At 44.3% G+C, this 24944-nt stretch overlaps 1 protein-coding gene and 2 long non-coding RNA genes across 3 annotated transcripts; 1 reads left to right on the top strand and 2 right to left on the bottom strand.

The window, feature by feature from the left end:
- Window positions 1-3555: 3555 nt before the first annotated feature.
- On the bottom strand, window positions 3556-6769 carry LOC120315509. The gene is made up of 2 exons (XR_005558703.1): window positions 6727-6769; window positions 3556-4167 (listed from the first exon to the last, which is right to left on the bottom strand). It is a non-coding gene; the product is annotated as an uncharacterized LOC120315509 (long non-coding RNA).
- A 2304-nt stretch (window positions 6770-9073) lies between these two features.
- Window positions 9074-14879, top strand: LOC120315517. The gene is made up of 2 exons (XM_039359965.1): window positions 9074-9400; window positions 14507-14879. Exons 1-2 carry the CDS (start codon window positions 9119-9121, stop codon window positions 14852-14854), a joined length of 630 nt encoding a protein of 209 aa, XP_039215899.1. The 5' UTR covers window positions 9074-9118; the 3' UTR covers window positions 14855-14879.
- Window positions 14880-14938: 59 nt separating this feature from the next.
- LOC120315518 lies at window positions 14939-16924 on the bottom strand. The gene is made up of 2 exons (XR_005558705.1): window positions 15834-16924; window positions 14939-15647 (listed from the first exon to the last, which is right to left on the bottom strand). It is a non-coding gene; the product is annotated as an uncharacterized LOC120315518 (long non-coding RNA).
- Between the last annotated feature and the right edge of the window lie 8020 nt (window positions 16925-24944).

The following is a 24944-nucleotide window of genomic DNA, read 5'->3' as shown; positions in this document are numbered from 1 at the left end:
TTTAGCATGCAGTATGAACACACAATCATCACGCCACTGGGATTAGTAAGCCATTGTTTATAAAATAATGTGTTGTACAATCCAACCATTTCTAGTGCAGTAAATCATGGTTCAGAAAGAAGACCATGACTGCATTCACACAGCCTGTTAACTCTGCTCCTATGTTAACCCATTTGCTGGCAATGCTCATTGCTCAATGGTCCAAATTAAGCCAACAGGCCAGTGTTTTTCAAATTTAGCCACTTTAAGAAGTGGGCAACTCCCAGAATTCCCTAACCAGCATAGCTGACTGGGGAATTCTGGGAGCTGAAGTCCACACATCTTAAGTGGCTTAATTTGAAGAGAAAAACACAATCTGCAATGGACAGTTACATTACTGCAATGCAGGAGCTGAGAGTTTTTTTTCTCAACCTGGTTTAAGGCTATTGCAAACATTGATGCATGAACTTTGACCATCGTTTTCAAGAGAAAATCAAAAAAACAAAACACTTCCAAACAGAGCGATTTAACTAAGTTAGTTATTAATCGGCCACATGACTTTGTTTAGTTTAAGTTACACACACACACAATGCAACTTGCAATATACTTTCTCGAAGTGAGCCAGAGGGATACATGAGCTGAGGTCATCCCTGGCCTGAAATGTCCAAAGACTAAAATTATTTATTTGTTTGTTAAATTTATTGTTAAATTCCAGATGGATATTTGAGGAATGTTTTGCCCTTTGAACCAAGGCTGGCAATTTGTTACAGCGGTTCCTCTCTGACCCACCAGAGGGCAGTAGCTAGTTGAGTCTGGCTGCCTTCTGCATTAGCTGGAGCAGTTTTTCCTTGAAAAGGAGGCCACTAGGCGATTGTAGGACTACCGTGGGAAGTCGTAAATTTCCTTAGAAGAAAAAGGCAGCCACAAAGCTTTCTAGTATGTTGGATGCTGTCGTGAAATGTTGAGATCAATTTGGGGAGACTCAGGTCTTTTTCTCCAATTCTCATACCCGGTTTTGCCTTCACAACAGCCTTATGGGGTAGGTTAAGCTAGAGTGACTCAGCAAATTTCATACACTGCAGTGCAGCAAGGTGGTTAAAGTCCTAATAATGGCATTTGCGCAATATTTTATAGAGATAGTCTTCAACTTACAATAGTTCATTTAGTGACCGTTCAAAGCACTGAAAAAAATTACGACCGTTTTTCACACTTATGACCATTGAAGCATCCCCAAGGTCATGTGATCAAAGCTCAAGACACTTGGCGACTGACTCCTATTTACGACGGTCGCAGTGTCCCAGGGGTCCCGTGGTCCCCTTTTGCGACCTTCTGACAAGCAAAGTCAATGAGGAAGTCAGATTCACTTAACAACCGTGTGACTAACTTAACAACTGCAGTGCTTCACTTAACAACTGGGGCAAGAAAGGCTATAAAATGGGGCAAAGCTCATTTAACAACTACCGTACTTTCCGGCGTATAAGACGACTTTCGCAAGCGGTAAAATTGGCACCGAAGTCGGGGGTTATCTTATACGCCGAGTCGTCTTATACGCCGGAAATTACGGTAGTTTCCGGCGTATAAGACGACTTTCTAGGCATGTGACTCGGCGCCGAAAACGGGGTCACCTTATACGCCGGAATATACGATATCTTGCTTAGCAATAGACATTTTGGGCTCAGTTGTGGTCATAGGTTCTTACCTATACCTGGCTGGGGGTTTAGTTTTTTAACTTTTCTTTCTAGCCTAGTACTTTGCATGGGACCAGCCATTTTCGTCCCTATATTTGGCAGTCCAAGAAAATGGGTTAATTCAGGAATTAACATGAAGTAAAGTTAAGCATCCTGGAATGTAGCCAGAGTTGAATTCTGAGATTCAGCCCTGAATGGTTGAGTTAAGCCAGGGTTGGAGGCACCTTAGAGGCCATCTAGTCTAGGGGTTCCCAATCTGTGGGCCACGGCCCGGTAGTGGGTCATGGCCTACTGGCCACTGGGCCACGGCCTACTGGCCACTTGGCCGTGGGACAGGCTGGCCAGTGTGCACGCATGTGCGCGCACACCCCTTCACTTGTGCTAGTGCCGCAGCTGTGGGGTGCAAAAATGGTCCGCTGCCGCACTGCAAGACGCAAAAATGGACACCGCTGCACCATGGGGCATGGAAGCAGGCCACCACCGCACCGCAGGGTGCAAAAACAGGATGCCGCCATGCCACGGGGCACAAAAATGGGCCACTGCCATGCTACAAGGCACAAAAATGAATGCCGCTGTACCACGGGGCACAAAAACGGGCCACCGCTGCACTGCAAAACGCAAAAACGGCCGCCACCGCATCGCTGGGCGCAGAAACAAGGCGCTGCGCCATGTAAGAATGGGGTCTGGGCCAGTGAGTATCATATAGGCACTAGCCCCATTCTGTTTGTGGCACACACGTGCTCGCAGCCCCGTGTACACACATGCACATGCACATGTGTAAAATACATCCCCCTCCCTTTTCCTCCGGTCCTGCCAACCGACAAAGGTTGGTGACCTCTGATCTAGTCCATCCTTTTCTTAGGGCAGTATCTGTCAGGCGCCAAAGACCGGGACCACATGTGAAGTTTCAATTAAACCAGTTTCTTACTGACCATATCATGCACAAGAATCTGCTCAACTAACTGTTGGTACTATCTTGCCGTTAGATCAGGGTCGACAGAATTCAAGCGGGGCTGGATCTTGTCTTTTTGTGGCTACGTAGAGATTCTAGGCTGATTTCTCTTTTGACTCCACCCCCAGTTCTGCCCCTCCTCCTACAGCACCTCTCACTAGCAAAGCAGAGCACACCAATTCATGTGGCAGCCAGTTCCACCAGCTGACAGCTCCTCGCGCCTGGAAGCGTCTCCTGGTGAGTAGCCTACATTGCTTTATTTCAGATTTGAACCCACCTCCTTTCTTCTTGGACCCTCATCCAGTACTTCTAGACTGGCCAGCAAATCTCCCTCCATTATCTTCTATATGAGCTACACCCCCAGGCCGTTCAGAGTTTCTCACGCTTTCCCTTCCAGACTGTTCGCCAGCTGGTCAATTGTTTAGTCAAGCTCCTAGTCAGCTTCAAGTTACAGAACACAGAATTTCTATTAGTCAGTTTCACACTGCTCCTCCCCCTCCTCTTTCCTTATGCAAACCCAACCCTTTGCATTAGTTTATGACCCAACAAGTCACATCAATTTATGATCTAACGCAGTGGTTCTCAACCTGTGGGTCGGGACCCCATTCGGGGTCGAATGACCATTTCACGGGGGTCGGCAAACAATGCAATCCGCCATTTTTTCCCCCTTTTCCTTTGCTGTGCTACTCCCTTTTATTCTATTGGCTTTTGAAAGCCAATAGAATAGACTCTCTTGAATAGAGTCTAATTCTATTGGCTTTCAAAAGCCAATAGGAATTGTCCAGGCTGTCTCTGCTCTGCTGAGCCCGCCAAAAGTCCCATTCTGTAAACGGTGCTGCACCCGTTGAGTAGTCCTCGACTTACGACCGGTTGAGTAGTCCTTGATTTACGACCGGTTGGGGGTCACGGCATTAAAAAGGTTGAGAACCACTGATCTAACGGGTTGCATCAATTTATGATCCAGGGGGTCCCATCAATTTACACCCAGCATCAATTCGCAGTCCCATGGGTTGCATCCATTTACATCCACCGGATTGCATCAGTGTGTGATCCAGTGGGTTGCATCGATTTACTGCATGATCCAGTGGACTGTACCAATTTGTGATCCAATGGATCCCATCAGTGTACACCCAGTGGGTTGCATCAATTTACCGTTTACCGGATTGCATCGATATGTGATCCGGTGGATTGGCATCAATTTATGATCCAGTGGATCCCATCCATTCATACCCAGTGATTTGCATCCATTTACATCCAATGGTTCGCATCAATTCATAATCCAGTGGGTTGCGTCCATTTATGATCCAGTAGATGGGAGGGTCACAGTCTGGTCTCTTCTTCATTGTCCAGACGGGGGGACGAAGCAGCTCTTGAGTGCCCATCCAAAATAACAGCCCCCCCACGGGAACAACCTCAAGCTTCCACATGGAGTTGCTGTTACAGTCGATAGACACCCCCTTCGGTGGGCAACCCCTTCCAGTCCTCTTTCCCCATTCTGGGGGCCCCTGTTGGGGCCATGCAGGCAGCCTCCCTCTCCCGGATGCGCACCTGTGGAAGAGGAAGAATGGGCAGCCAGGTGAGTTCAGGGGGTTTTTTGCCTCCCCTTCAGAGCAACCCCCGTCCCCTGGTTGTCGCTGTGGGTTCCCCGTGCGAGACTCTTGCTCTGACTGAGGTGCAGCGGTCACTCGTGGCACTGTCTCTCCCAACTTCTCTCTAGACCAGTGGTTCTCCACCTGTGGGTCGGGACCCCATTTGGGGTCAAACGACCATTTCACGGGGGTCGCCAAACAAGGCTGTCCGCCATTTTTCCCCCCTTTTCTTTGGCCACGCCCCTGGCACCCGGTGATGTATAAGTGGTTGGGGGTCGCCACAACATGGGGAACTGTATTATGGGATCATGGCATTAGAAAGGTTGAGAACCACTGCTCTATACATTTATTTATTTATTTATTTACTTATTTATGAGACTTATATACCGCTTTAAGTGCAAGCACTCTCTAAGCGGTGTACCCCAGTAAGCAATGTCTGTATATATATTTACATTGCCCCCAACAATCTGGGTCCTCCTTTTACCTACCCCGGAAGGAGGGAAGGCTGAGTCAACCTTGAGCCGGTGAGATTTGAACCGCTGACCTGCTGAACACAGTCAGCTAAAGTGGCCCGCAGTACTGCACTCTAACTGCTGCGCCACCTCGGCTCATTTGGCAGGGGAGGCTCAGGAAGAGCCCCTCTTCAGCCCTGGGACCCAGGACTCCCCCCTCCCAGCCCCAACCATGCCCCACTCTTCTGTGTGCAGAGGGGGTGCCCCAGCAGTGCCTTGCTTGGCAGTGTGTAGTTCTGAGTTCCTTTTCTGCTGTGGAAGCTAATCCTGGTCAGGTTGAGCCCTCTCTAGGGCCACTCCTGGCTCCCCGGAAGAACCTTGCCCGCCCCCCTTGGCAGCCATTCCCAGGGCCATCAACGGCCCGCCCTGCCGTTGGACTCTGAACCTGGCGTGCGCGTGGCCTGAAGCGCCCGGAAGCAGACCCCGCTCTCTTGTTTTAAAGAGTGGGGCATGGGATGGCGGTTGGCAGTGCCACAGTTCAGAATAACCAAGTTGGAAGGGATCTCAGAGGTCTTCTAGCCCAACCCCCTGCTCAAGCAAGAGACCCTGTGCGATTTCAGACAAATGGCTGTCCAGTCTTTTCTTAAAAGCCCCCAGTGATGGAGCACCCACAACTTCTGGAGGCAAGCTGTTCCACTGATTGATTGACCTCACTGTTAGGAAATTTCTCTTTAATTCCAGGTTGCTTCTCTCCTTGATTAGTTTCCATCCGTTGCTTCTTGTCCTGCCTTCAGGGGCTTTGGAGAACAGGTTGACCCCCCTCTTCCTTGTGGCAGCCCCTGAGATATTAGAAAACTGCTATGGTGTCACACACCCCCGTCCTTCTCTTCACTAGACTAGCCATGCCCAGTTCCTGCAATCGCTCTTCATATGTTTTGGCCTCCAGGCCTCTAAACATCTCTGTTGCTTTTCTCTACGCTTCTTCCAGAGTCTCCACATCTTCGTTTTATTGTGGTGACTGAAACTGAGAGAGACAAACTTTCCAGACCTCTCCAAAGTTTGCTCAGACAGCCAGATGGGACCAACAATACCTTCTGCTGCCTGTTATTCCATGGGTATCAAGACTACGCCACCCATAAGCCCCAGCCTGGCTGAGAATTCCCAACTGCTGCCCTAACCCATGGAGAGGACAGCAGTGCAGTGAGGACTGCTGTGAGGGGCTCGGAATAAATAGACTCTGCCCACTTGAGTTTGGACCCAGGAAACTGGGGGCCATCTCTTCTCGAACCCTTAGCCTGGTCTACCTCTCAGGGAAGTTGTAAGGACAAAACTGATGAAGGCAGAGCTCTTCCACCCTCCCCACTTTTCAACTGCTTTTTCATGGATAGCTCAAAACACAGCCGAAAAGGGAAGATTTGCAGGTGGCAAAAACATTTTAAGAATCTTCCTTTTCTGAGTCAGGCGAAGATCTGGAATCAGCCTCCCCTTTCTCCTTTTCACCCGCTGGAAGGAAATCAGAAAGGGGACGTTGCTTTTTTTCACTCTGGGGAAGGAAAAGTTAGGAAGGAAGGAAGGAAGGAAGGAAGGAAGGAAGGAAGGAAGGAAGGAAGGAAGGAAGGAAGGAAGGAAGGAAGGAAGGAAGGAAGGAAGGAGGAGAAGAAGGAAGGAAGGAAGGAAGGAGGAGAAGAAGGAAGGAAGGAAGGAAGGAAGGAGGGAGGAGAAGAAGGAAGGAAGGGGGAGGAGAAAAAGGAAGGAAGGAAGGAAGGAAGGAGGAGGGAGGGAGGAGAAAAAGGAAGGAAGGAAGGAAGGAGGAGGGAGGAGAAGAAGGAAGGAAGGAAGGAAGGAAGGAAGGAAGGAGATAGAGGGAGGGAGGGAGGGAGGAAAAGACAGGAACGAGACAAGGAGGGAGGAAATAAGGAAAGAAAGGAAAGAAATACAAAGGGAGGGAGGAAGGAAAAAAGAAAGGGGTGAAGGAAGGAAGGAGGGAGGGAGGGAGGGAGGGAGGAAAAAAGGAAGGAAGGAAGGAAGGAAGGAGCAATGTTTCCGTCACCCAAGGAGCCCCTTACCTTCTCCAAGGGCTGCCAGCCTAGTGCTGCACCTCTCTGGCTGCTGCTGGGGAGAGAGAGCCCCCCCACACCCATCCAGGAAACGGGCAAAGTCAGATCAGCTCCACCCAGCGGGCCGTTCGCTCGTAAAGGGTGGCTGGTTAATGATTAGCCTGCTGCAAATATTTGATAAGTGCTGGGAGAATTCAAAGGGCAGCACCCAGGATGGAGGGGTGGGGGGAGCAGGTGCTGCAATTGCTTGGGAGACCCCTGGGGCTTCATGTCCCCCCCCACGCTCAAAATGATCTAAGAGATATCCTTCCATTTCTGCTGGAAAAGGCCTCCGGGCACCTGAGCGAATTTTTTAAAAAACAAAGGATCAAATTAGAAATTAAAAGGGAGGGGTTGCTCCTATAAAACACGATCAGATGCCTGATCTGAATGAGCCCTCCTCATCTTTTCCACCGTGGTCTAATTCCCCCCCCCCCGATAAACATCCGGGGTCCCTCCCTCTCCGAGGAGAAAAAAACATCCCCCAATTTTGCTTGCCTACCTGTCCTTCTTTTGAAGTTTTACCCACTAGCTATTTAGAGTCTAGCAGAGTGTGTCTCGCCCTTGGCAACTTCAAGATGGGTGGACTTCAACTCCCAGAATTCCCCAGCCAGCCACGCACGTCCACTCATCTTGAAGCACGTTGGTTGGGGAATTCTGGGAGCTGAAGTCCACCTGTCTTAAAGCTTGCTAGGAGCTGAAGTCCTGTCAGGACCCACTTCAACACCTCATCCCAGGAAAGCAGAACTCGTGGAAGCAGGCTCTTCCAAAAGGAACTTTTATTAGGAGAAAGTGATGGCAGGCATACTAGACAGGGTCTGAGGGATTCCTTTACAGATCGATAGGTTAAAGAATCCCCAAGCAAACCCCACCCCATAGTTCATCCAGATGGTTCAAACCGGCCAATCCCCAGGTGTTAAGTCCATCCTGGGAAAGGGGACATTACATCGGTCCAGCTCTGGTCGTAGCAGTGATGTTCAAACGGCTCTTCGTACCTTTTCTTGAGAGCGGAAAAATAAGCCAGGCTCCGGAGGTTTGTATTTCTTTTTGCCCCCCTCCCCTTTTGCTAGCTGACAGGTTAGGGCAGGGGTAGGCAACCTTGGCTCTTTTATGACTCGTGGACTTCAACTCCCAGAATTCCTGAGCCAGCTTGGCTGGGTTAGGGAGACGAAAGTTCAGAGAGAGACACAGTGCAGGAACGCGAAGTGTTACATTAGAGCAATAAAGGAAGCGAAGGCAAAGTGTTACATTGCAGTGAAGAAGGAAGCTAAGGCAATAAACCCGTGCTCCTTCCCCCCTCCCCTCTAGGAGTATGGCAGAACCCAGGGAGAGGAGAGAATGGAATTGGGAAACGAGAGAAAGAGAGGCAGGGAAGTATGGAATAGGATAGATATGGTATGGGTTCTGACAAGTCCACCCATCTTGAAGCCTGTTGGTTGGGGAATTCTGGGAGTTGAAGTCCATCTGTCTTGAAGTATGCTCACTGGAGAATTCTGGGAAATAAATGTGAGCCAGGAGGAAGAGTTGCTGCCTAGGAAACAGTCAGATAAGAGACTGTTTAGTCCTCGACTGTAGAATGGAAGGAGAAAGAGGCTGAGATGCAGCATTCACAACAACTTCTGGAGGCAAGCTGTTCCACTGGTTAATTGTTCTGTCAGGAAGTTTCTCCTTAGTTCCAGGTTGCTTCTCTCCTTGATGAGTTTCCATCCATTGCTTCTTGTTCTGCCCTCTAGTGCTTTGGAGAATAGCTGGACCCCCTCCCTAAGTTATCAGAGTATCAAAGAGACGGTGGGAGATTTGTATTTTCAAACTTCTAAAACTCATTAATGTAGCCTTACAATAAATAAGCTCACCTAGTCATGTTTCCTGTTTGGTCCCACCTGGGAAGGCTGACATCAATGAGTCTAAAAAGTACAAGTCTCCCACCATCTCCTTTATAGGACTTAGGTGAACTCTGGAATATGCAGAGATAGAAAAATAATTGGGGAAGAAAGATCCCGAGCAAAGATGGTGGTAATTAATGGGCTGTAAGAAGGCATGGTGGATTGGCTGGCTGTTCCTTTGAATTAAGTTGCAAGTTTCAAGCCCCCCTTGGTTTTCAACGCTCAGCCTCTGGATTGAATTTGGAGTCCTGCAAGGCAGCTACGAAGAAAGTTTGGGAGATCCTTAAGTTTTCAAAAAAAGAAGACTAAAATGTTTTAAAGTGCCCCTGATGGGTAGCATCCTGGCTTAGCCCCAACGCTGGCTTGGAACCTCTTGCTCTTGGTTGCCCACAGAGAACGTTGAGGCAGCCAACTCATAATGGGAGACTTTCCCCACTCAGGAGCTTCTGGAATGTTCCAGTGGGAGCCCAGCAGTGGCCATGGATGTCCGGAGAAACCCTTGCCTCCTGATCATGGCCTGGGCACTGCTGGATGGGCCCCTGTCCAGTGGGGAGAGCCTGGGCACAAATGGCCCCTGTGAGCAGCAGCTGCGATATCGGCACAGCAGCGTGGAGAGTGGGGGGCCCTGGCTGTCCACCCTGGTTCTGCTCAGCAGCATCGGTGCCATTTGGCTGTTTGTCTTCTACGCCATTCGCTGCTTGTGCCTCAGGAGGAACCAGTGTGCCCAGGAGCTGGACGAGAGAGGAGAGAAATGCTGGGAGGTAAGGCTGGGGACACAGCAGCTGGAGGGCTGAGAACTTGAGAAGACGAGGTGGACCTATTTTCTGAAGCCCATAGGGCAAGAAGCAATACTGTAGATGGAAGATCATCAAAGAGATAAGCAACCAAGAACTAAGAAGAAATTTTCTGACAGGGCAATTAATCAGCAGAACCATTTACCTCCAGAACTTCTGGGGGCCTGTCCTGCAGCCCAGTGGCCAGTAGGCTACAGACCGGCAGTGGGCCGCGGACCATAGGTTGGGCATCCCTGGAGTAGAAGACATCCAAGGTCCCCTCCAGCCCTATAACTCTATAAGACAGATAACAGAGAGACAGAAAGACAGAGAGACAGGCAAAAAGATGAGAGAGAGAGAGAGAGAGAGAGAGAGAGAGAGAGAGAGAGAGAGAGAGAGAGAGAATAGAGATAGATAGACAGATAAATAGATGACAGCTGATATATAGATAGATGGATAGGTGGATAGAGTTAGATAGAGAATGACACAACCGACAACTTGAGTACAATAGTGAGGGACTAAAAACATGTAGGCAATGAATTCAAGAAGCTAGGAGCACAAGTAGTGTTCTCATCTGTACTCCCAACGAAAGGCCAACATCCATTGAGGGAAAAAGGAATCTTAAAAATAAACCATTGGCTAAAAGGTTGGTGTTGCCAAGAAAACTTTGGTTTCCTGGATTATGGACTGCACTTCTTACATGAAGGACTATTGGCAAGAGATGGGCTACACCTCATGAAAACAGGCAAAAATGTACTTGGAAAAAGAGTGGCCCAGCTCATCAGGAGGGCTTTAAGGGGGGAAGATGACCAATCTCTAGAAACTCTAGAACCCAAAACCAATCACAAATCTCAAGAAAGCAAACCCAACAATGAGGTAAGCAGAGATGAAAAAAAAAAAGAATTCAAACAACAACCAGGAAACACAGGAAACACCCCCATGGACAGGCATAAAAATCTTAAATGCTTATACACAAACGCTCAAAGCTTGGGGAACAAACAGGGCAAACTTTAGTCTTTTAGTTAGTTAGTGAGTTTTTTGTGCAGCCATGCTGGTTTCTTCTTGGATTTCTTGTTTTTCTTTCTCAGTGGTATTGTGCTGGTTTGGGCTTTTGTGATCACATTTGTCAGGGTTTCCCATGCTTCCTGGGTTGTTTTCCCCTTTAGGATTTCCATCCATGGGATTTTTCCTAGGTTCTCTCTTAGTTTGTTAAAGTCGGCTCTTTTCAGGTTTGGGACCTTGGTTGGATTGTTTTCTATTGCTGGTGTTTGCATTATATTAAATTTTAGTATGACGTGGTCACTTTCGCCCAGGATTCCGGTAATTTCGATTCCCTCTATCACTAACTAACTAAAAGACAAAAAGGACAAATATAAAAAATGGAAAGAGGGGCACATAACTAATGATGATTACCAGGAGACAGCCAGAGCGTGCAAAGATGAAGTCAGGAAAGCAAAGGCTCAGAACGAACAAAGGCTAGCAACAGAAATCAAGGACAATAAAAAAAGCTTCTTCCAACATAATAACAACAAGAAAAAAATCAAGGAAACTGTAGGCCTGGTAAAGGGAGAAGATGGTAAAGAAATTATAGGCAACAGGGAGAAAGCAGAGCTGCTTAACTCATACTTTGTGTCAGTCTTCACACAAAAAGATACTACAGCCCAACACACCAAAAAAATCACTGCAAAAGACATACCAGAAACAAAAATTAAAATAAGCAAGAAAATGGGAATCTTGATGAAAATAAATCACAGGTGCCCGACAGACTACATCTTAAAGTTCTGAACAAGCTGGCAGAGGTTATCTCAAAACCATTGCATCACATCCTTCATAAATCCTGGAGCACCGGGGAAGGACCAAAGAGAGAAGCAACCTGCAACCGAGAAATTTCCTGACTGAGGAAAATCAACCAGTGGAACAGCTTACTCCCAGAAATCGTGGGTGCTCCATTGCTGGAGATTTTTAAGAAGAGACTGGACATCCACTTGTCTGAGACGATATAGGTTCTCCTGCTTGAGCCGGGGGCTGGACTAGAAGACCTCCAAGGTCCCTTCCACCTCTATTCTATTCTATTCTATTCTATTCTATTCTATTCTATTCTATTCTATTCTATTCTATTCTATTCTATTCTATCTGTAGCTAAATAGATGGATAGATGATAGATACAGAGACATACAGACAGATAGATAAACAGATGACATATATGATGGATGGATGAGATAGATGATATAGACAGATATATAGACGGATAGATGATAGATAAGACAGATGATAGATAGTAGACAGACAGACTCATATATAGATGATAGACAGACACATAGATAACTAGATATAGACACAGATAGATGATAGATAAGACGGATGATATAGATGACAGAGATGATAGACGATTGATAGAGACAGACACATATAGATGATAGACAGACACATCGATTGATAGATAGACAAACAGATGATATATAGATGGATAGATGATAGATAAGAGATAGATGATATAAATAGATACACAGACAGATAAACAAATGATGGATAGATGATAGATAAGACAGACAGAAAGATGATGGATGATATATAGATAATAGATGATATAGACCAGCAGTTCTCAACCTGTGGGTCGCGACCCCTTTGGGGGTTGAATGACCCTTTCACATATTTCCGATGGTCTTAGGAACTGAGACACCGCTCCTCTATCCGTCTCCAGGCGGATGTACTTATGTGGACCAGTCACACATGTGTAGAGAGCAGCTACTGTGTAGAAAGCAGTGTAGACTCATTTTAGCCTCCCACTAGTCGTCCTCTCTTAGCCACCTGACTTGGTGCTCTCGGACACCATCCTCTTCTTTCAATCCCTTCAGTTCCGTCTCCGTTTAGCGCTGAAGTGGCGCCCTCTTTAAATTAGGCGCCCAGGCAGCCACAGCTCCTGCCCTGAAGCCAAGATGGACGCAACCATTGGCAAGCAGGGAAAGGAAGTCGCTGAGAGCAGTTCCTCCCACGTGACATGTGCGGAAGCAAAATGGATGAATGATTGGAGCTGCTGTCTCTTCAATCCTCGATCATGAGCAAAAAGAATCAGGTTTCGTACGTGAAGCCGGCCAAACTCGCTTTCGTGAATCTTTTCAAAGAGCGAATTGGCTATTGGGAGGGGCCCACTGTGGATACCAAGGTAACAGCATCAAACTCCCCCTCCTCTTTTTCCGTTCCTTTGACCCGTCCTTTCCTTAAAATCCATCCCCGGATCCTTCGTTCAGCACGAGGTGGAAAGTGGTAGCCGCCCCACCTATTCCCCGCCAGGGCTGCGAGAGAGGGCTAGCAAGACTGGTGTCTGAATTTTCTGAGTCGGGACCACACCTGAAATACTGCATCCAATTTTGGTCATCACACTACAGAAAAGATGTTGAGACTTAGTTGCAGAATTTGGGTTTGGCTAGTCTAGAGAAAAGAAGGACTTGTGGGAGACATGATAGCAATATTCCTGTATTTGATGGGCTGCTACAGAAGAGAGGATCAATTTATTTTCCAAAGCAAGGAACATTCCATTTCCAACAACATATCTTTGTGAAACAGGGTTTTCCAGCTTGTTGGTTATCAAATCTAAATACAGAAGTAGACTTGTTGTGGAAGATGACCTTCGTTGTGCTCTTGCAAAGACTGCCCCGAGAATTTCTGATCTGGTGAGAAAGAAGCAATCTCAACCTTCGCACTGACTTGGCTTTTTATGCACACTGTCGCAAAATGTAGCAATGTAGTTTATTGTTGTTATATTAAGACTGTTACCCATGCTACACCATGCTTCAAAACAAAATTTTATTTATTTGTAATTAGAAATAAATATTTCACAATATATAATTACATATGTTTTAATTTTGTTCAATTTGTAACAATGAAAATACATCCTGCATATCAGATATTTACATTACGATTCATAACAGTAGCAAAATTACAGTTATGAAGTAGCAAAGAAAATAATTTTATGGTCGGGGGTCACCACAACATGAGGAACTGTATTAAAGGGTCGCGGCATTAGGAAGGTTGAGAACCACTGATATAGATGATAGATCGATAGACAGACACACATATAGATGACACATAGATAGATAGATAGATAGATAGATAGATAGATAGATAGATAGATAAACAGAAGATGATGGATAGATGATAGATAAGAGAGATAGATGATATAGAGATGATAGATAGGTAGATAGAGAGATAAACATGACATATGTAAGATAGATAGATGAGATAAATAAGACTGATGATATAGACAGATAAATGATAGATATATAGACGGATAGATGATAGATAGATAAAACAGATAGATGATAGATAGTAGATAGACAGACACATATGTAGGTCTTTGGTTATTCGGGTTTTCTCCCACGTCAAATTGGAAGTGTCTTGGCAATGTTTCGACGAAGTTTCATTCGTCATCTTCAGGCTAGTGTTTTCGGCTTCGTGCTCCTAGAAGCACGGAGCCGAAAACACCAGCCTGAAGATGACGAATGAGACTTCGTTGAAACGTCGCCAAGACACTTCCAATTTGATGCAGGAGAAAACCCAAATAACCAAAGACCTACATACAAATACTCGCAAAACCTCAAAAAACAGACACACACACACACACACACAAACACACACACACATATATAGATGATAGACAGACACATAGACAGATATAGAAGGGTAGGTAGGTAGATAGACAAACAGATGACAGATATATAAGATGGACAGATGATAGAGATGAGATAGATGATATTGACAGATAGATGATAGACAGACCGACAGACAGAGGCAGACAGAGTGTTGCAGGTGCTTCAACTCTGGAGGTTTTCTGGACAATCATTTGTCCGGAGCGGTATAGGATCCAGCCCTAGAATTCTATTATTCTGTGAGATGTCACAGAATCCACACTCAATGGCCCCCAATGGTTGGGTCTGCACAAACAAGTCAGATCATTGATTAATGAAGCAATTATGAGTGCTCACTAATTAGTTAATGAAGAAACTATGAGTGGTCATTCATTCATTGAGAAATTACAATCGATTGTTAACGGATTAATTAAAGGGGGTCTCCTCTTATTTTTCTTCTCTGATGCAGGAGGTCCGAATGTCCTGTCCAGAAGACGACGGGGACCAGTCGTGTGGCTACGAGTCTCAGGTCCTCGTCCCAGCCCAACCCGAGTTTAGATCCACCCCACTGGGTACCAACCCTGCCCTCCAGGCGTATGCCCACCAGCTGGCCTGCATGGAGCACGAACTGGAGCACTTCCTGAGCGAGGTGCGCAATCGGCAGGGCACCCTGGGGTCCAAGGCAGGGAAGGAGAGGGCCCCCCCCAATCTGAAGAAGGGAGGCTTGGACAAACTGCGCATCACCGTCTATGAAATTGCTGACAGTGAGCAGCCAGACCCGGCATGGGGCAGAGGACGCAAAAGGAAGCTCAAATAGAGAAGGGGAGTACCACAAAGTTCTGAGATGCACCCAGAGGGCAGCTGGCAGTCAAAATGAAGGGGATTCAGGACTCACTGGGTATCATGATTTGTCTTGTGACATTTATTAGGAATAAATTATGAATCAAATCGAGACGAGTCCAGGTAGAGTTCTGTGTGCCAGTCAGGTCACTGCGAAACTGGGTTCGGTGTTAGACGTCGGGCAGGCTGGCAGAGAAACCCTCGGAGGTTGCCGTATGTTTAGTGGGTCTCCTGGATGCTCACGGTCTGTTTCTTGGTTCTTTTGATGATTCTGTCGGGGAAAGTCAGCTGCCCACAGCCATCTGGAATCGGGGAGCCTCTAAATCGGTGCTTCTCCAACTTGGCGATTTTTGAGATGTTTGGACTTCAACTCCCAGAATTCCCAGACCACACATCCAGATGAGTTCGGTTCAGATTCATGGGTTGTGGGGACTCTACACTTCTCGGATGATACGGAGCAGCACCGAGTGTTTGTGGCTCATTCAGCAACTGCCAGGTGAAATGGCCGGGCTCTAACTTCAGTCGTTGACTTCGGATCAGGCAACAGGGGACATTGGTCTGGCTGGGGGACAAGGGGGCCTCTGCCCAGCATCACTGAGGTCTTCGCCGGGATGGGATGTGCTGAGGAGGATCCCTCCCATCCCCGTCATCTGTTGCTATTTTTCTCTCCCGTTGAGTCACATTCCAGTTCTCGGAGACTGTCGGAAGAACTCCGTGTGCTTTTCTAGGAACATTTTCCAGAAGTGGTTTCCTTTGGCCTCCTTCATGGGCTGAGAAAGAAGGATTGGCCTGTTACTCAGATGGCCTTCTGCTAGAGGGAGGAAGAAAGGAGAGAGAGGAAGAGAAAGGAGGCAGGGAGGAAAGGGAGGGAGGGAGGGAGGGAGGGAGGGAGGAAGGAAGGAAGGAAGGAAGGAAGGAAGGAAGACTTTGGTACCTATTGGACAACTAGAACTCACCATCAACTGATGATTGGTCCAAAGTCACTCAGCCACCTCTCATATAGACTGCAGGAGTAGAATTCACCACGCCTATTGCAGGAATAGAAATTACCATCTTTGGGTTATTGGCGCAAAGCTGGCTATCATGCAAATTGCAGGAGTAGAACTCACCTTCTCCTTGGGATTCGCCCAAAGTCACTCAGCCGGAGTAGAACTCATGAAACCTATTGCTGGAATGGAAGTCATGGTCTCCTGGTTATTGATCCAAAGTCACACAGCCAGCTGTCATGCAAATTGAAGAACTTACCCGGCCTATTGCAGGACTACAAGTCACCGTCTTCTAGTTATGGGCCCAAAGTCATCAATCCACCTCTTGTATGTATAGCAAGACTAGAACTCACCGTCTTCTCATGTTGCTGGCTTTTGTGCCTAAGAAAACTCACAATCTCCTGCTTAGTGGCTCAGAGTCACTCAGCTGGCCATTCTTCATATTACAAGACTAGAACTTATCTTCCAAAATGAAGTAGTAGTTACCATCTTCTGCTTATTGGTCCAAAGTCACTCAGCCGGCTGTCAATCATATTGCAGGAATAAACTTACCATGCACATTGCAGCACTAGAAGTCACTATCTCCTGGTTTGGGGACCAAAGTTTCTCAGCTGGCTGTTCTGCAAATTATAAGACCAGATCTGACCTTTCCAACTGCAAGAGAAGTTACTGTCTCCTACTTACTTGCCCAAAGTCCTGCTACTGGCTGTCGTGCCGAACGTTTGAAGAGAACTCACCGTTTCCTGATGATTTGTCAAAAGAAATCTCTCTGACTGTGCTCTATAAAATTCCACAAATACTCACCATCTCCTGCTTATGTCCCAAAGTCACAAAGCTGGCTGTGCTGCATAAAATTCCGCAAATACTCACGAATTAAAACTGTTCATAAATAACGGTTAAAAACAGATTAAAAACTGATCAAAATAAGTCAAATTAGCGGAGCTTCCGGTGGGAGGCGACGGCGATGGCGGCTAGCTTTTAGCCGTCCAGCTGGGGAAGTGTCAGAGCCGCGGAGCGCAGCGCGCATCAGCTGGCCCGCGGCTCGGAAATCCCTTCCCGGGCAAAGGGAAGGGACAGAGAACGCAAGAGTAGAGGTAGAACCCCTGAACCCCCTCTGGATTTATTTCTAGAGGGGGTGAAAGGAGTGTTCCCTCGGAGCTCTTGCTGATCTCCGCCTCCCAGCTGTTTTTGCTTCCTAGGAAGCAAAAGAAACCGCCGCTTCTATCTCCGTGTTTACAGCATTTTGGTGAGTAATTTTTAAACGGACGGAGCAGTTTAAAGGATTTTTTGTTATATTTTAGGTGTTTATTTTTTTATCTTTTGATTTTTACTATTTTTCCTCCTTTTTTTTGTTATACTAGTGAAAGGATTTAAGATGGCGTTTTGAAACTGTCGGAGTTTTTTTTCCTTTCTCTTTTGTTTTACTTTCCCTTTCTAAGGACTGTTTTTTGCTTCTGCTTTTGCTTTTGGTTTAGAATTTTTTCTTTTGAACTGTTTGCTCTTTTACTACTTATTCTTTGGATTTACTCTGGACTTTTAATGATTATAGTTTGTCTCTTTTTAAAAAATTTTTTTTTTTTCTTTCCTCCTCCCTTTTTGGCTGGAGGGGAAAGGGAAGTGACAATTGTGCTTTTTAAAATGGCTTCAAAGAGGCAGCAGCCTTCCTCAGCACCTAAGGTTATTTCTTCTCCTATAACTTCCACTGCACAGCTACAACAACAATCTAAACATGTACCACCGGCTCAGCCACCACCCTCCCCTCCTCTACCTGGACTTTCAGTACAAGAGGTTAGAGGCATAATGGGAGAGATTGTAGTTCAAATGAGAGAGGAAATGAATCAATTTGTTTCACAGATTAAATCAGAAATTAAATCTGATCTCAAAGAAGAGATAACGGGGATAAAGTCTAAATTGCAAGAAAATAATAATGAACTACGACAAGATATATTGGCAGCTGTTTCAGGTTTGGCTACTGTGGTGGTTAAGCTCGACGCAAGGCTTGAGGAAGTGGAAGACAAAGTTGACTCTTTGGATGACAAAATTCAAGACGTGGAAAGGAAGGTGGACTCCTCACAAGAAGATATTTTGATGTTTCAGTACAGACAGATGGAGTATGCCCTGAGGATTAGAGGCCTCAAGGAAGATATCAATCAAGATTTGGTGGAGGTGGTCCTTACTGATCTGGCGCTGGCCTTGGATATGGATAAAGGAGAATTACAGAGAGAAGTGGAAAAAATTTATAGACTCGGGTTTTCTTAGAGAAGATGAAAATCTTATTAAGTAACTGAAGGATCAAAGACAAACCCACATTAAGAGAATTTATGGGGTTTTAGTTGAATTGGACTCAGAAACGGAACTAATTAAAGATTGTATGATTAGATGGGCGCAGAATTTTGGTGAGCCAGTTTCATTGGACACCTGGGAAACTATTTGGGTGAGAAATGTCAAATTTACTCAAGCACAGAACTTAAGGGAGAATTTTTATAAAATGTTTTATAGATGGCACCTTGATCCACAAAAAATGTCTTATATGTATCCTGACGTGCAACCCAAATGTTGGAGATGTGGTTATAAGGAGGCTTCCTATTATCATATTTGGTGGTCATGCAGAGAGATAAAAGCATTTTGGATTAAAATATGGTGGAATATCCAGAGAATTTTTAGAAGGAGGGTAAAATTTACTCCGCAATTATTTTTGTTAGGTATTGTTACAGATTGTGATACAAAGGAGGTTGTATTGATGTTAAACTTGATCACAGCCGCTAGGCTGTTAGTAGGACAATACTGGAAGAAGGAATCTTTGCCTACATTGCAGGAATGGTTTCTTAAAGTAGCTTATCTGGTAGAAATGGCAAAGATTTCGGCTTTCTTAAAGCAACAAACGCAAGAGAAGTTTTTTGCTGTTTGGGATAAATGGATAAAATTTATACAATTTAGATTGGGTATACAAAAATATTATATAGTTTTTTCATAAGTTTTATTTTCATATATATTATAGATAATTTTTTTATATATATAAATATAAAGTTTTTAATTTAATTTTTATTTTTATTTTTTAAGCCTATATTCTGCTCTGGGAAGCTCAGGGGGGGGGGAAGGGAGGGTTTTTTTTTTGTTTTTTTTTTTGGGAGGGCTGGGGGATGGGGTTTTTTTTTTTATTTAATATATGTATTGTTTAGTTTTATTTTTCTGTATATGTTGCCTCTTGTTTTGTATTATTTTTCCTTTTTTGTAAAATTTATAAAACTTTCAATAAAAAAAAAAAAAAAAAATAAGTCAAATTAGAGGGGAAAGGTGAAAAATCGTTGGGAGTGGCCTAAAAGGAGACGTTTTCTTTCGGAGCGTTTTGTTGGAGACAGTAGACTTCGAATGAAAATATATTTAAATCCATACTGAGAGGTGTACCTTACCTTTAACTCCGCGTTTCTGAAACACGCGTCGGGGCCCTCGGAAGACAGGAGAAGTGGCGGATCAGCCCCCAAAAATGACCCCGAAGCGTATATTGCGAATGAAGGTGCTTATGTTCCTCCTTTCCTTTTGCGCTTTGCTTCGAATGTTTCGTTCCTCAATCGCCACCATCCTGGAGGCTGGGGGGAGCGTGCTTGGCACCTGGCCCTCCGTGCTCTGCTTTTCCCAACGGGAAAGCCTGGTGGGGCCTCTGCTTTGCCAGAGTTCCGAACGGGAAACGTCACTGCAGCTCCTTCTCCCACCGAGTGCTCTTAGCGCCCGATGCACGCGTTCGCACCTTTGGAGGAGGAGCATGTTCACACGTGCGTCCTCGTCCCCACCCAGTCTGTGGGGATGCTCTTTGCCTGTCCACAGTTCACCTTTCAAGTCTGACCGGGCCAATTTCTGAGCTGCTATAGGGCACTCCGTGCTAGGTTTATTACTCCCTCCCTCAGGTCGTTTAAAACCTGGCCGAGGAGTGTTTTTGCCGAGCACTCCAGTTCCATGATGCTGCTTAGGAAGGACTTTTGCTCCGACGAGAAAGGCGAGCATTGGGATAGCTCAGAGGCGATGACGTTATCCTTTGCGTGGGATGCCGGGGTTTGAAACCCGCCTCTTCTTTTTTAATGACATTAAGTATTCATCTATATGTACATCAATGTTTAAAATTGCCTCTCCTTTATATAACTCCAAAAATACTCACCCTCTCCTGGTTTTTCATCCACAAACACAAAATTGTTCTCCTGAAAAAAATCCCCCAAATACTCACCCTTTCCTGGTTTTTGATCCAGAAACAAAAAACGCCTGTCCTATATAGAACTCCAAAAATACTCACCGTCTCCTAGTTATTGATCCCGAAACACAATTTGCTTTTCTTGTATAGAACTCGAAAAATACTCACCCTTTCCTGGTTAATGATCCACAAACATAAATTGCCTCTGGTTTATAAATTCCCAAAAATACTCACCCTCTCCAGGTTATTGATCCAGAAACAAAAAATTGCTTCTCCTGAAAAAAATCCCGAAAATACTCACTCTTTCCTGGTTAATGATCCACAAACATAAATTGTCTCTGGTTTATAAATTCTCAAAAATACTCACCCTCTCCGGGTTATTGATCCAGAAACACAAAATTGCTTCTCCTGAAAAAAATCTCCCAAATACTCACCCTTTCCTGGTTATTGATCCAGAAACACAATTTGCCTCTCTTGTATAGAACTTGAAAAATACTCACCATCTCCTGGTTATTGATCCCGAAACACAATGTTGCCTCTACTGTATAGTATTCCAAAAATATGCACCCTCTCCTGATTATTGATCCACAAACACAATTTGCCTCTCTTGTATAGAACTTGAAAAGTACTCACCCTCTCCAGGTTATTGATCCAGAAACACAAAATTGCTGCTCCTGAAAAAAATCCCCCAAATACTCACTCTTTCCTGGTTTTTGATCCAGAAACAAAAAATGCCTGTCCTATATAAAACTCCAAAAAAACTCACCGTCTCCTGGTTATTGATCCCGAAACACAATTTGCCTCTCTTGCATAGAACTCGAAAAATACTCACACTTTCCTGGTTAATGATCCACAAACATAAATTGCCTCTGATTTATAAATTCTCAAAAATACTCACCCTCTCCGGGTTACTGAGCCAGAAACACAAAATTGCTTCTCCTGAAAAAAATCCGCAAAATACTCACTCCTTCCTGGTTATTGATCCAGAAACAAAATTTGCCTCTCTTGTATAGATCCCGAAAAATACTCACCCTCTCCTGGTTTTTGATATCGAAACACAAATTTTCCCTCCTATATAGAACTCCAAATATACTCACCCTCTCCTGGTTATTCATCCCGAAACACAATGTTCCCTCTACTGTATAGTACTCCAAAAATATGCACCCTCTCCTGATTATTAATCCACAAACACAATTTGCCACTTTTGAATAGAACTCGAAAAATACTCACCCTCTCCTGTTTTTTGACATTGAAACACAATATTGCCTCTCCTGTATAGAACTCCAAAAATATTCACCCACTCCTGGTTATTGATCCACAAACAGAAATTTTCTCTCCTAAATTAATTCCCCAAAATACTCACCCTTTCCTTATTTTTGATCCAGAAAAACAAATTTCCCCTCCTATACAAAACCCCCAAAACACTCACCCTCTCCTGATTATTCATCCACAAACACAATTTCCCCTCTTGTATAGAACTCCAAATATACTCACCCTCTCCTGGATTTTCATCCACAAACAGAATATTGCCTCTCCTGAATAAATTCCCCAAAATACTCACCCTTTCTTGGTTATTGATTCAAAAACACAATTTGCCCCTCCTGTATATAACTTCAACAATACTCACCCTCTCCTGGTTTTTGATCCACAAACACAAAATTGCTTCTCCTGAAAAAAATCCCCCAAATACTCACTCTTTCCTGGTTATTGATCCAGAAACAAAAAATGCCTCTCCTATATCGAATTCGAAAAATACTCACCCTCTCCTGGTTATTGATCCAGAAACACAAATTTGCCCTCCTATATAGAACTCCAAAAATACTCACCCTCTTCTGGTTATTGATCCAGAAACACAAAATTGCCTCTCCTGAATAAATTCCGCCAAATACTCACATTCTGCTGGTTATTGGTCCAAAGACACTAAATTGCCTTTCTTGTACAGAATCCCAAAAATACTCACCCTCTCCTTGTTTTTGATCCACAAACACAAATTGCTTCTCCTGAATAAATTCTCCCAAATACTCACTCTCTCCTGGTCATTGATCCTGAAACAGAATATTGCCTCTACTGTATAGTACTCCAAAAATAGGCACCCTCTCCTGATTATTGATCCACAAACACAATTTGCCTCTCTTGTATAGAAATCCAAGTATACTCACCCTCTCCTGGTTTTTGATCCACAAACAGAAAATTGCCTCTCATGAATAAATCCCCCAAAATACTCACCGTTTTCTGGTTATTGATCAAAAAACACAATTTGCCCCTCCTGTATAGTACTTCACAAATACTCACCCTCTCCTGATTATGGATCCATAAACACAATTTACCATTCCTGTGTAGAACTCCAACAATACTTGCCCTCTCCTGGTCATTGATCCACAAACACAAATTGCCTCTCCTGAATAAATTCTCCCAAATACTCAATATCTCTTGGTTATTCATCCAGAAACACAAATTTGCCCTCCTATATAGAACACCGCAAATACTCACCTTCTCCTGGTTATTGATCCCGAAACACAATTTCCCCTCTTGTACAGAACTCCAAAAATACTCACCCTCCCCTAGTTTTTAATCCACAAACACAAAATTCTTCTCCTGAAAAAATCCCCCAAATACTCACCCTTTCCTGGTTATTGATCCATAAACACAATATTGCCTCTACTGTATAGTACTCCAAAACTACTCACCCAGATTTGATCCAAAGACACTAAATTGCCTTTCTTGTACAGAGTCCCAAAAATACTCACCCTCTTTTGGTTATTGATCCAGAAATAAAAAATTGCCTCTACTGTATAGTACTCTACAAATACTGACCCTCTCCTGATTATTGATCCAAAAACACAATTTGCCCCTCCTGTATATAACTCCAAAAATACTCACCCTGTCCTGGTTTTGGATCCACAAACACAAAATTGTTCTCCTGAAAAAAATCCCCCAAATACTCACCTTTTCCTGGTTATTAATCCAGAAACACAATTTGCCTCTCATGTATAGAACTCCAAAAATACTCACCCTCTCCTCGTTATTGATCCCGGAACACAATGTTGCCTCTACTGTATAGTACTCCAAAAATACTCACCCTCTCCTGGTTATTGATCCACAAACACAATTTGCCTCTCTTGTATAGAACTCAAAAAATACTCACCCTTTCCTGGTTAATGATCCACAAACATAAATTGCCCCTGGTTTATAAATTCTCAAAAATACTCACCCTCTCCGAGTTATTGAACCAGAAACACAAAATTGCTTCTCCTGAAAAAAATCCCCCAAATACTCACCCTTTCCTGGTTATTGATCCAGAAACACAATTTGCCTCTCATGTATAGAACTCCAAAAATACTCACCCTCTCCTGGTTTTGGATCCACAAACACAAAATTGTTCTCCTGAAAAAAATCCCCAAAATATACCCTTTCTTGGTTATTGATCCAGAAACAAAAAACGCCTATATAGAACTCCAAAAATACTCACCATCTCCTGGTTATTGATCCCGAAACACAATGTTGCCTCTACTGTATAGTACTCCAAAAATACGAAACCTCTCTTGATTATTGATCCAGAAACACAATTTGCTTCTCTTGTATAGAACTCGAAAAATACTCACCCTCTCCTGGTTTTTGATATCAAAACACACTGTTGCCTCTACTGTATAGTACTCCAAAAATACTCACCCTCTCCTGATTATTGATCCAGAAACACAAAATTGCTTCTCCTGAAAAAAATCCCCCAAATACTCACCCTTTTCTGGTTATTGATCCAGAAACACAATTTACCTCTCTTGTATAGAACCCGAAAAATACTCACCCTCTCCTGGTTTTTGATGTGGAAACACAATATTGCCTCTCATGTATAGAACTCCAAAAATACTCACCCTCTCCTGGTAATTGATCCAAAAACACAATATTGCCTCTACTGTATAGTACTCTACAAATACTCACCCTCTCCTGATTATTGATCCAAAAAGACAATTTGCCCCTCCTGTATATAACTCCAGAAATACTCACCCTCTCCTGGTTTTTGATCCACAAACATAAAATTGCCTCTCCTTTATAGAACTCCAAAAATACCCACCCTCTCCTGGTTTTTCATCCACAAACACAAAATCGTTCTCCTGAAAAAAATCCCCCAAATACTCACCCTTTCCTTGTTATTGATCCAGAAACACAAAACGCCTGTCCTTTATAGAACTCCAAAAATACTCACCGTCTCCTGGTTATTGATCCCGAAACACAATTTGCCTCTCTTGTATAGAACTCGAAAAATACTCACCCTTTCCTGGTTAATGATCCAGAAACACAAAATTGCTTCTCCTGAAAAAAATCCTGAAAATACTCACTCTTTCCTGGTTAATGATCCATAAACATAAATTGTCTCTGGTTTATAAATTCCCAAAAATACTCACCCTCTCCGGGTTATTGATCCAGAAACACAAAATTGTTTCTCCTGAAAAAAATCCCGAAAATACTCACTCTTTCCTGGTTAATGATCCATAAACATAAATTGTCTCTGGTTTATAAATTCTCAAAAATACTCACCCTCTCCGGGTTATTGATCCAGAAACACAAAATTGCTTCTCCTGAAAAAAATCCCCAAAATACTCACCCTCTCCTGGTTTTTGATATCGAAACACAATATTGCCTCTCATGTATAGAACTCCAAAAATACTCACCCTCTCCTGGTTAATGATCCCAAAACACAATGTTGCCTCTCCTGTATAGTACTCCAAAAATACGCACCCTCTCCTGATTATTGATCCACAAACACAATTTGCCTCTCTTGTATAGAACTCGAAAAATACTCACCCTTTCCTGGTTAATGATCCACGAACATAAATTGCCTCTGGTTTATAAATTCCCAAAAATACTCACCCTCTAAAGGTTATTGAGCCAGAAACACAAAATTG

The sequence above is a fragment of the Crotalus tigris genome, unplaced genomic scaffold, assembly GCF_016545835.1.
Source record: "Crotalus tigris isolate CLP2741 ecotype Arizona unplaced genomic scaffold, ASM1654583v1 scf7180000019143.106728444:792265, whole genome shotgun sequence".
Taxonomy (NCBI): Eukaryota; Metazoa; Chordata; class Lepidosauria; order Squamata; family Viperidae; genus Crotalus; species Crotalus tigris.
Note: the sequence above shows the minus strand (reverse complement) of the source record. Positions and strands in the feature narration are given on the sequence as shown.

Excerpts from the sequence above, each read along its gene's own strand:
- LOC120315517 (XM_039359965.1), top strand. The coding sequence starts at position 9,119 with ATGGATGTCCGGAGAAACCCTTGCCTCCTGATCATGGCCTGGGCACTG. Across the intron at positions 9,401-14,506 it reads GAGGAGAGAAATGCTGGGAG|GAGGTCCGAATGTCCTGTCC; the intron begins GTAAGGCTGGGG and ends TCTCTGATGCAG.